The sequence below is a fragment of the Lissotriton vulgaris genome, chromosome 3_1 (assembly GCF_964263255.1).
Source record: "Lissotriton vulgaris chromosome 3_1, aLisVul1.2, whole genome shotgun sequence".
In the NCBI taxonomy this organism is placed as follows: domain Eukaryota; kingdom Metazoa; phylum Chordata; class Amphibia; order Caudata; family Salamandridae; genus Lissotriton; species Lissotriton vulgaris.
In genome coordinates this window covers 2,056,757,820-2,056,770,669 of record NC_141689.1, presented here as the reverse complement: position 1 = coordinate 2,056,770,669, position 12,850 = coordinate 2,056,757,820, and the positions used below count along the sequence as shown (strand labels likewise).

Sequence of the window (12,850 nt, the reverse complement as noted above, 5' to 3'; positions counted from 1 at the left end):
CGAGTGTCCAGTGGGCCCTGCCTTTGCATTTGAGCTTGACGCATCTTTCCAGTTCCTTGTCCGTTGGCTAGTGGGCCCCCTGAAGATACCATCTTGAATCTAACTTGCTTTCCTGGTTGCTCCAGGCTTGCTCCAGCTTCCCTGAAAAGGAGACACACCACAGACCTTGCTGGTCTGCAACAGAGCCAATCTCGACATCCTGCGTGGGTTGCGGTTGCCAAGGCTTGTTGGGTCCAATTCGGATACCGACACCGCAGTCATCTAGATCCATTGTGGGACAGCTCGAACCCAGTGCCTGTTCATTCGTCAATGCCTCCTGGACCTCATGGCTGAAGAGACAAACTCACCTTCTTCACCTTCAAGCACCCGACATCGCTTGGTAGCTTCCTGGTCACTGGCTAGTAACCCAGACCCTGTCCCCTCTGCTTTTCTTCACATCACCAATCCACCCTTGGATCCACCCGGACACTTTTCCTCTGGTCGCCTGCAGCACTTCTTTGCAGCTCTCCATAGAAAACGACAAAGGTATCCAACACGAAAAGACACCTATGCACACAGCTTCCCTGGGTGAGGTAACACAAGTACTCCGGTGCTCCCATGGGTCTTGACTCTCAAAGTGTCCTAGTTTAAAAGGGTTCCAGCCTAGTCCTTCCGGAAGTGTCCTTAAATTGCATATTTGTAACTTCTTCGTTTCCCATAGAAAGTCAATGGTAACCCGCGCCTGTGTTTAGACACTGCACGCGTCTCCTGTGGGCCTCCTCCTTCCTATCCTTTGGTCGAGTAGATAAGCCCCAGCGATTCCACAGGCCCCATGCCTGCTTTCTAACTCTAACGTGGTACTTATACCACTTTCTTAGTATATGGTTTGTGAGGCCACTAGGGCATAACGTATACTGTGCAACTTATCGTATACTAACTGTGTGACTTGTATTGTATTTTGACCTCTGACCTCATAAAGAGTGCAGAGGGGTTGTGTTTAGATTAAATACATATATATTTGATATATACCTTGTTTGGTGTCCTTTCATTTGGTATTCAAGCGATTATATATGGTAAACAACTTGCTTAACTCGCCTACTGAAGTCTTAGCCTGAAGACTACTTGTTCATGCTACCACTAGGATAGCTTTCTATAAGGTTGTCTTTACAACCACCATCAATAAGGGTTGATTAGACTGGTGCAAGGTTCCCACTAGAAGTAGTGGACATCATTTGCCAGGCTAACTTCTCACACGTAGATCAACCGGAATAAAAGGAAACACCTTTTTTATTTATCTAAACATATGAAAAGAAGAGCTGGTGGTTTGACTAACTTGTTCATCAAAGATGAGCTGATCATCTGGGATCACGTCGAAATTCCTGGCTGGGCTGACTGGAGATGGACGCTCGTCTAGCTCCTCCGGCTCCAAAACATGGACCAGCTGAGTGATGAATGCCAAAAACCAAAACCTCAGTTTTATCCACATTCAGCCTCAGGCAGTCTTTCTTCACTCAGCTGCTAATTTCAAGCAGTTAGGACCTGAAAATGGTGGCGATTGATGAGATGGCATCTGTGATGTTAACAATCATCTTGGTGTTATTAGCATAAGTGCTGGAAAGCCAAACAATTGGATCAAATTGGCTAAAAATGACCCATACAAGTTAAAAAGGGTGGGACTTCATGAGGAGTCCTGTGGAAGAAGAAGAACAGATTCTGCAGTTAAGTGTCCACACGTGACTTTCTGACGTCCATCAACTAGGAAGGCTTCGAGAACACTGGGCGCTTTAGCCTTGATACCCATCTGGGCAAGCCGAGATGTCAGGAGAGAAGGGGAGACAGGGTCAAAGAAGCCAAACAGGTCAAGCATGTGGCTGCTTTCTCACCATCCACCACCGATCTGATAACGTCCACTACTGCTACCAGGGTGAATCGGGGCTGTGCTCAGTTACGTCATAGCCTGGGATGGATCCAAGAGCTTCTAACTCTCATTGAACTCCATAAGATGATGCTCTAGATGTTTTTTTAAGATCTTGACCGGAGCAGACGAGACGAAATGGGCCCTCAGTTTTTTAGATATTTTGGGACCAGATTTGGCTTCTTCAAAATAGGAATGACAATCGCTTCTTTCCATGAATTGGGGGAACAGCCCACTTCAATACCGATATTAGATGTCTGTGTGAGCCAATCCAGCATCACTTAAAATCCCATTTGTGAGATTTTCAGGGAACAAGAGTCCAAAGGTGAACCAGATTTACCCCTGAAAGGAGTTCACCCACCTGAGACATTGACTAAGAAGTTAAGGAAGAGAAATCAAAAGCATTGTCTCATGAAATAGTATAAGGAGTGAACTGCAAAAGTCTAGATTTGGAAGAACTGGAGGATTCAGAATAGGTATTAAGAACCTTGGACTGAAGAAAGGCTGCAATGTCATTGCAAAAAGATTGAGTATTGTCCATATACGAGTGCAATGGACTCAACAGGTGCTTGACCACTTCAAAAAGAGTTGTAGCAGAATCATCAGCAGTTTTAATCTGAAAAGGGAGGTATTCCAGTTTTGCTTTCAAGATAACTCGTCCTGCATTAACATCTTATGTCTACTTTTCAGTGGGATCCAGCATTGAATGCCATTTGCACTTCTGTCGGTGACACTTCTTTTCCAATAACCTAAGATTTTCGGAGAAGCAAGGGGCCATAGAGTTGTTTCTATAAGCCCTAACAGGTTTTTAAGGAGCAACACTATCAAGGACAGTCACGAGCCACTTGGAGTATTGAGAGGCCGCAAGGTAAGGATCTGCTGTAACAGTAAAAGGAGTCATCTCTAGGGACCCTTTAAAAGCCTCATTCAATATTTTTCTCTAATTTTCGCCTTAACATGGTGACCTTAGTGGTCCCTTGTTAAGAGCTGGACATTCTGGTCCAGAGGATTTGGAAAAGATCCCATTTACTGGGTGGCCAGCTACATGAGTAGGTACTGAGCAATTTGAGTAAAACCCTAGCTGGCCATAGATCCAAGAAATGTGGATGCGTTCCGACGGGAGGAATCCTCCAAATGAAAGTTAAAATCTCCAAGAATAAAAGGTTCAAACAGAAGGCCACAACCAGCCAAAAAGTTAGCCCCAGACTGGGAGGGCGAGACAGATAAGCACTCTCATAAGAGTTAGTGAGGCATGGATTTTCAGCTTAAACAGAGCCGCCTCACAAAACAACTGCAAGCTGAGAGGTTCAAGCCTGCAGTGAAAAGAATCTTTAAAAATTATTGCCAGGCCACGGCCTGGTCTGTTAAGGTAGAGCTGCCCGACAATAGTGTAACCAGCTGGGGCAGTTTCCATGAGGTCGGACCGGAGTATTCAGGCACCCAAGTTTCAGTAAAAAAGACGGTCTAAATTCTGTGGTTGAATAAAATCCATGGCTTTAATTTAATTTTCAATTAACAAGCGGCCATTAATAAGTGCACAATTTAGCATAATTTCCTCCTTCCCAACCTCCTCCTCCGCAGAAAACCCAATACTAGGTGAACTAATAGACCTAACAGGTGCCACCTACTTGAGTGCTTTGTCTTTAAATCTAAACTTCCACTTTTTTACTGGAGGCCTCGGAAAAATACATCAGACCAAGCGTGGGACATTCCAATCCCTTACCTGAGCCATGAAGGTTAAGAAGCTGGTACCGATTGTAAGAGATGCGAGAGGGGGCGCTAAGGTAAAACTGCCAGGGTTTCTGGTGCAGGGCGGAGTCAAGGCATGGACTGCTACAGATGGGTGTGCCATTGGAGTGCCAGTGGCACGTATGCTAAATGGACGTGCTAATATCTGGTTGAAATAGACCGCCCTCAGACAGGGTGTGTCCAGTAGATCAAAGGGGCAATAAATAAAAAAAAATGACTGGAGTCTATCCACTCACACCTGTGTCAGAAGGCTCCCCTTAGTCACAGGAATACTGAAAACCAAACACAAACTAACAACAAAGTGAGAAACTAAGAACACACAAACCAAGTACTGCTATGTACTTTGAAGGTGGCACATTGAGCAGAGCCAGGCACCTCTGTAAAGTCGGAAACTCTGTCACCTTGTATACAGTGAACACCAGGACAGATGCACTGCTACTGTATGATCCACAATTGTGATAAACACACTAGTACAAGGGTATATACAAGCAGTCGGTATATTTTGTGACTCAAAGCTTAACCTCTACCACAATATATAATTATTGATCAAAGTTGCCAAACTCCTAAAAGCACTGCAAAGCAATAAACTAATTCCTCATTGGAGGTCATTAAATCCCTGGGTCCCTGGACATTGCATGAATCGTAAAATGCAATGTAACGTATATTATCTTCCTCACAGAACTCAGTTTACTGGTACAAAATCAGACAATCTGACAGACTGATGTAAAATCATACACAAAGGTAACCCCGGCTGGGTAACTAAGCTCCGCCAGCCGAGTTTACGTAGTTTTGCCTACTCGTGTTCCGTTGCAAATGCGGAGTTCAGGCAAAACTACGACTCCGTGGCGGAGCGTAGTTAGCCGGCCCCTCCAAGACTCCTCCAAGCCACCCTCACAAGATGTACAATGTAGGGATTATCAGTGAAGCAGGATGGTGAGGAGGTAGGAGAGCGGCGATGTCGAGGAGTAGGCAACCATAGGGCAGGTAAGTGCCTTTTACTTTTAATTCTTTTGGGAGGGGGAGAGGGAGGGCGCAGAGCGCAGTGTAGTGAAGTTCCGCAGAGTGGCTTTCCAACTCTGTGGAACTACGCCTGCTCCGCTCAGGGTTACACAAAGGTAAAAGAAGCGTTTGAGGCCAAGTTCAATTGAATGCCGAATGTCGACTATGAAAGGTATATATTGGGTGAGTTTGTTGAAACATTTGACACACTCATTAAACATTGCAAGTTCTGTAATTTCACTGATGAAGAAGCCATGCGCCTCAGAGTCATTGATGGCTTTTTTTCAGATTCTTTTAAAAGGCGCATACTGAAAGAAACACACAGTCTACAAAAAGTGCTGATGGCTGCGAGAGCAGAAAAACAAGCAGACCGACAAGCTGCTGACAAGAAAGCAGGAATAGCACAAAATGAATCAGCATTGATCATGAAAAGCAAGCACAAGCATAAACAAGAAAGTTGTTGTCTTTAAGGAAACAAAGCTATGCTTCCAATGTGGATTTTTGTTTCCCAGTAATTCCAGTCATAGGACAAGTCTGCAAAGGTTGTGGTAAAGAGACCCATTTCATAACTGCGTGCCAAGCTAAAAAAAAAATCAAGTGCTTCACAACATCAAGAAAAGATGGACACAAGAATGGTCCAGAAGCATTCTCGCCATGCCCTAAAACCAAAAAGCAACATCAGCTACAAATAGAAACCAGTCAAAATCAATCGCCGTCAAGCTCATCGGACAAGGGCTCTTCGCATCACTAGCAAATACCAGCAAAGAAATGGGTGTGCGCTGATGTTATCTACTTGAGTACATCATGCACATGTGGGGTTAGCTGCCTGTTAAGATAATTACAGTTCAAAGGCAGCTTACCAAATAAAGCAACAAACTTCATTTGGACACTGTCCGAAAATCACATTGAAAGTGAACTATCTGCCAAAATCTTTCATCATACACAGTGGTACATCAATTAACATCATGCCAGTGTAAAAGTTTAACAGCCTATCCTCTGTGCCTCGCCTCACTCCACCTGGCACGAAGGCATATACCTGGGCCACTTCTGAGCCACTCCAAAGCTTGTAGTTCACAGTGACAATGAGACACAAATGAGACACAAAAAGACATTGGTGCGAGCCATCATTCATGTTTGACAAGGGACTTCCTCAAGTGCCTTCTACCTCAGTTTTGCCCCCGCTGCTTATATAGTGTTGATATCCTTCAACTATAACCTCTGGGATCAGTCAGAGATTACGAGGCAATTTCCATCATTGTTCCATGGCCTGGGAAAAGTCAAGAAAATTAAAGTACAGCTTCACATTAATGAAAACATTTGCCATGTTGCTCAGCAACGCCGTAGATTTGAAAGCACACTTAAAACACTGCATCATTGAGCGCTCCACCAAACAAAGCCATTGAGAGGTAGAGAAGCCCTGATCCACACATCGCTGACATGATCATGCAATTGAATAGAGCCAAAGTGTTTTCCCGTCTTGACCTGAATAAAGGATATCATCAACTGGAGCTGGAAGAGAGCTAGAGGTACATTACTACCTTTGTGACTCATTTTGGGTTTTTTCAGATATAAGAGACTGAGTTTTGGAGTTTCTTCAGATGCTGAATTATTTCAGGACCTTATTCACCGAGTAATCCAACCCATTGCTTTCAAATACAGTGATCAGCAAAACACACAAGATGATGGACGGAATGTTGCACAATGGCAAAACATTCACCCCCAGTCACAGATCTGGGTTTAATCCATCGTTATTTTGCTCACCAAGCCACCCCAGTTCAGACATGACCATATGCAAATCAATCTTGACCCTGTGCCTCATGTGAACCGTCCAGACCGAACTGCCAAGCCATGTCTTCCCTGGACTGGAATCAAGCATCCTAGGACCGGTTTCTGGCTCTCAGCCGTCTTCAGCCAGGATAGCTTGACTCCAGTGGCGTAGTGAGCACAGGACCCAAGTCTGGGCATACCCTTCCCACATAGGGTGAAGAGCAAAACACACAAGATGATGGACGGAATGTTGCACAATGGCAAAACATTCACCCCCAGTCTCAGATCTGGGTTTAATCCACTGTTATTTTGCTCACCAAAACACCCCAGTTCAGACATGACCATATGCAAATCAGCCTTGACCCTGTGCCTCATGGGAACAGTCCAGACCGAACTGCCAAGTCATGTCTTCCCTGGACCGGAATCAAGCATCCTAGGACCAGTTTCTGGCTATCAGCCGTCATCAGCCAGGATAGCTTGACTCCAGTGGCGTAGTGAGCACGGGACCCATGTCTGGGCATACCCTTCCCACATAGGGTGAACAGCAAAACACACAAGATGATGGATGGAATGTTGCACAATGGCAAAACATTCACCCCCAGTCACAAATCTGAGTTTAATCCATCGTTATTGGCAAACTGGTTTTTGGGAGAACACAAGAAGAACATGACATAGCTCTTACATGTCTGTCAATTATTCGCTGATGCCGGTCTCACTTTAAACGCCGCAAAGTGTGAGTTTCACAAAACCAAACTCTAGTTTTTGGGGCACATATTCTCTGATGGTGAATGACTCCAGGCCCAGACAAGTGTAAGCACTATCATTCACTTGCACCCCCTCACCCCAAGATGTTACCATGCTGTGATCCTTTCTAAGCATGGGCAGTTATTGTTCAAGATACAGTCGCAACGTTGCTACAGTGAGTGCCCCATTGAAAGACTTGACAAAGCAAAATGTACCATTTAGTTGATCTCCGGAATGAGACCAGAGTTTCAAAGACAATAAATATGCGATTTGAGAATACAACTGAAATGGCCTACTTTGACTGCAAAGTACATACCAAACTAATAACCTGCACCGTGTGTGATCCTCGTGTTTCGGTTCAAACTGAAACACGAGGATCAAACATGGTGCGGGTTATTATGTAATTGCTGATATTTTACAATTTAAGAAGTCTTCTGAATATTGGATTTTTTGTAACTCTTGAACTGTACAAACATCGTATGAATGTCCGTAATATCACACTGTGAAGCCCAGAAGAAGTCTCTTTGGGAGACGAAACGCGTTGGCTATGGCTATGTCTCTTTGCTTTTGGAAAAATAAAGAAAATTCCTTTCAAGAAAAATAAAGAGAGATCACCTCAAGAAACACACACCTTGGTTTTGGATGTCTTTTGTGCGCTATCTTGAAATTTGATGTGATATATTTATATTCTGCTGTATAGTGCTGAACCTTTTTGTATTTAATGTCATTGTAGGATTTGTTCCTAATTAAGGAGTATAGAGGGGAGTGCTCCTTGGTTCCTTGCACTACTCGATAACTTGAGACACTATTCATTTGTTGGGTGCGGTTTCTAATAGCCTCTACCCTCTTCCTTTTTGGCATACATACCGAACTAACGGTTGATGCGAGCCCGGTAGAGCTAGGGGCCATCCTTGCTCAACACAATGGCCATCTGAATGCTCAAAGAAACATTGTGGTATATGGCAGCTGACGCCTATCTGAAACAGAACGGGCCTACTCTCAGTCGTAGCAGGAGACTCTGGCTGTGGTGTGGGCCTGCAAACATTTTCATTTGTTTGATTATGGAAAATGATTCACCATCATCACGGCTCTCCAGGCGTGGCTTGCAATTTTTGCAAACCCGAAGGCTAAGATGCCCCCTCGCACCAAGAAGTAGAGATTAAGACTGCGAGAGTACCACTGTAAGATCGCACATAAACTGGGAAGGATCAAAACCCAGCAGCTTATTTTTCATGCGTCCCGTTATCTCATTACAGTTGGACCTCAAGGACAGTTGAAACATATCTCAAATGTATTGTGAAATCCAGCAGACCAGTGGCTCTGTATTTGGAACAAGTCATTACTGCCACCAATGTAGATAAAGACATGACCATCAATAAAGAACTTATTGCCACACACTCATGGATTAGAAGTAACTGGCTCCTTGCTCAAAATGTTGAGTATGCGTTAGCAGTCATCCAAGAAGGCATAATACAGCATAATACTGCAAGGCTCGAGAATCATTATACCTGGAAGCCTAAGACAGCGAGTCATCGAGATTGTCCATGAAGGACTCCGTGGTATCATAGCCACCAAAAGAGCTTTACAATATCAAGTGTGGTTCTCTCAGTTAGCTGAGCGAGCCAAGAATGAGTTGAAGGCATGCCATATTTGCAACTGCTTGTCTCTCAAAGGGGACTTAGCACCCAGTGATAATGTCTGACCTTCATGCCCATGCTTGGGTTTTTCTATTTGACTTGTTTGACCGTTAGGTAGTCATAGACGAATATTCAGGGATGTAGCATTATGATGCAAAGCACTCTAGGACCCTCATGGTTCTGAGCAGACTCTGAAGAGCACGCATATAATATGCGTGGAGGTGTTAGGGGGTGGTTAATATGAAGGATGTTGTAATGCGCAGTGTGTGAGTTCATGCTGAAGAATTAAGTAATGCTTGATAGATGCTCCTGTGTGGAGTAATTCATCTGCATGCTCCTAGGCTGGGGAAGAAACCATAGCTGTAAAAGCTGGACCTTTGCTCATAACTGAAATGTTGCCCGGGTAACAGTCTAGTAATGGAGGAGAAGACAGTATTTTAAATTTTTTTTAATAATATAGGGTTTAAACTGGAAAGGCCATTGACCAAGTTGAGTATTGGGACAGAACATTGATGATTAACACTCTGATAACTGTGGGGGCATGGTCAAATGAATCGGTTTTGATGGTAATTGTGGGAATAATGTGATTTTCTTTTTAGCATGAAATTTGTTATCCTAAATTATGGCCAGTGCTTCAGGCCTGTATGAATCTTACTAAAAATACCAGAGCATGTGCCTTAGTCTTTTTAGAAGTGATCTCTGTCTTTATTAGCTCTGCTGAAATAGAAATAATCCATTAATATAAACCTCAATTAGAATGCTTATTACTAGTAGGACACTTGTTTTCTTTCTGTCATAACTTATTTCGAAATATTTTGTCTTGAATTCCAGTAGTCTTTTAATAGCTGCTTTTGATATGCGACCAGCCATATTTCCAGAACCATTTATGAGTGCTATTCACAGGGCTTTTGGAACACATACCTGTATTATAATAATCCACACCACAGTTATATTTGTTCTTTTTGACTTTATCTCTCTGTAGGTCCCTCTTTTGCCTTTCCTACCTGTGTTCAGCGTCCTCGTGAATGTCTACTTGATGGTGCAGTTAAGTGGGGATACATGGATTCGATTTAGCATCTGGATGGCACTGGGTATGACTTATTTTCATAAAGTAATCCTCCTGTAGATATACTATCTCTTCCTCTCTGGTAATAGGGACCACTCCTGGAAATATCAGTGTATTTCACAGTTTATTTTTTTATTCTTTTCTTTACAAAATGGCCAGTTTTTAGGCTTGTGAATACAGGGTGTCATGCATCTACTACTGTTGTTGGATGTGGAATATGTACTGGAATGCATATGTTAAAACCCAGTGTAACACATTATATGGATGTTTAATTAGCAATGGATTATGTGGCAGTATAAGGAAGAACTCGTCATAGGTCCTCAGTAGTCTCAGGCCATATAAAAATCCTTCAGCTAATCATCCAGGGTACAGTAACGTCACTATAGCCCACTGGTGTCCCTAAAAGAGTGTTTCTTGATTTTTGCATTCAAAACCTATGAATTAAAGTCCAAAGTGACCTGGGACCCAGATGAAAACGAAGAATTCCTTAAGATATACAACAATTGAATACAACATGAAGAAATCCTATATTTTATTTTAATCTGGCATAGGTTGCCAATAATGGCAAACCCATAATAGAAAATGCCATTATAACCAATATATAGGGTAAATCCTAATCCTTAGAAGTAATCTACTATTACCACAAAACTAACCCATATGCTATAATTGACCCTTGAGCCTTATCCTAACCATTGTCCTAACCCTCACTCCAACTCTTTGAGAAATTCTTACTCTCAACATAGTTCTTCTTCCACCTCTAGCCATAAATCCAACCTCATTTATAACCCTTACCCTAAACTTAAAACCAACTCATAGCCCCTTCAATTAAAAGCCAAATTGCATTTGAATACAAAATTGCAATTATATACAGTTTCAGTGTTCTATATTTGTTGCATTATTACAAAGAAAATTAGCTTTTCTACCTTTTGGAATTGCCTCTATGATATTTCTTTTTATGGTCACCACTTAGATAATGCAGCTTTAGAAATGCATTCCTTTGTGGGGACACTAGGATACAAGTCATACAGAGCCAACCTCAGCTTTTAAAATTGTTCCTGGAGCATTAATTTATAGAATAAAAATGTATTTGCATGGAGTTTCTCCCCAAGGTTTAAGACCTGTGTTTAGAAAACCTATAAGAAGGACTTGTGCGATGTTAAGCGAGTGGTGTTACTATTAATTAAAATGGTTGCTTGAGGTTCACTACTCTACTGTTAGCATACTTACACCTTGCTTTCTTTTACAAAGGTTTCATCATATACTTTGCATATGGAATCCGGCATAGTGTTGAAGGTAACCCTGACCGCAGCGAAGAGGATGATGTTGAGGATGAACACATGAACAGTCATTCAGAAGTAAAGAATAGTGCAAAAGGAGCAGATGAAGAAGACCTTTCAAAAGAAACTGATCACTTCATTTCAAACGAAGGGACGAGTGAATGCTAGTATCTTCAAGGTGCAGGAGGGCCCGCTGAGCCGTGAAGAGCCTGTCATTGTTAGGTGGTGGACTAATGCACAGTTCTTGTCATGTGTTTACTACCGATTGAGAACATGTTGTACTTTTGAATGCTAATAAGATGTTCCTAATATTGAGTTGGGGTTTGGCCAACTGTCTACTAACTGGCTTCTTAACAGACATTTCTGGATCGGTCTTCGTAACGACTTTTATTAGTCAGTAGTTTTATTATACTTTTCCCCCGAACAATAACATTAGTGGACAAGAAAGTTACTTTCTTGTGAATGCTGATATTGTTTTGTTTACAACACCTAAAGAAGATTTAATTTATGTCTTTAGGATGAGGTTAGACAGAACAACTTGACCTTGCAGTAAACCAGTTAGCACATATGAAATATTAGCGTTGGACTTATGGCGATAGTTCCAATTCTCAGGTATAAAAAATCTGACTTTTTCCCATATGTTAAATAGATTTTTTTGCATATTTGTTTAATTGGAAATATTTCACAGCAACAAATGCTGACTTAAATTTAGCATGTCATACCTTTCCTCCTCAATGTCAGAGAATCATTGGTTTCTTACTAGAAATGTTGACTGTGGAGCAAAGCCATTAGATGCTTTCCTAACTCTATTATGTTGTAAGCTCTAGCCAGTTCGAGGAGTCTACCACCGAGCTGAAGATTCAATTTAAAGGCAATGAATATATATAATATATTTTACTTAATATGAAATTAGGAATCATTAATTATCAATTGGTTAAAAACATAGTTGAATTATACGTTTTGAGAACTGTGATTGGGCACTGAATGTGTCTCCTAAATCATGGTAGTGCCAGCTTCCAGAGTTCATCAGGAGATGTGTGCAGCTAGTTGTCCCAAGTCAACCATTGGTGTATCTAGCAAGAGTTCTGAATGTTTTGAATAAAGCCCACAAGGAAGGGCTTTGTTGGAATTTAAAAATACCTGCTTCTTGTCATCACTAAAAAGTGTTTTGTGGAAAGTTGTTGCTTCCACCAAATTGCAGTTACATCATATATAAACAAAGCATCCTTAGTTTCATACAATAATCTAAGAGATAAGTTACTTAATGTGCAATTATTACTGAAAACTTTACTGTACAGCAACATGATTACAACTGTGAATGTGCACCTAAGCAATTGTGCCCCACTGAGTCAAACTATGGGATAATTTATTTTGCTCAAATATTGCATATGTACCTCTTATGCACCTTGTCAAAATCTCAAGGACTTCAAGAATCCCCAGAAAGCTTTGTTTTTATTTTTATAATTTAATGTCTCTGGAGAAATATTTTAACCGTGGGAAATTAATACAGATAGTCACCCTTAAATATTTCTCTGGGAGCTGTTTAACAGTGATTTGGTGTATACACTGCTTAACGCTCCAATACATCACCTCTGATGCAATAATAAGACTACATTGTTACTTTTGACCATGGTAGGCAATTGGAAAAACAATTAACCACGTTTGTGGTCAACCTAAAGAAACAAAAATATTGAAGGACACCTTGGCTGAAGTAACG

The 12,850-nt window shown here is 41.9% G+C and overlaps 1 protein-coding gene across 2 annotated transcripts in view; it reads left to right on the top strand.

Moving 5' to 3' along the window:
- The window catches only part of SLC7A2 (solute carrier family 7 member 2), a 511,922-nt gene extending 499,652 nt beyond the window's left edge, over positions 1 to 12,270 (top strand). The window contains exons 11-12 of one of the 2 annotated variants that reach the window (XM_086962584.1): positions 9,773 to 9,881; positions 11,105 to 12,270. In XM_086962584.1, the coding sequence (XP_086818710.1) occupies positions 9,773 to 9,881; positions 11,105 to 11,301 (306 nt within the window). In that variant the 3' untranslated portion in view covers positions 11,302 to 12,270. The remainder of the gene's footprint in view (positions 1 to 9,772; positions 9,882 to 11,104) is intronic. The other variant, XM_086962583.1, reaches the window with a different exon arrangement.
- The last annotated feature ends 580 nt before the right edge of the window (positions 12,271 to 12,850 follow it).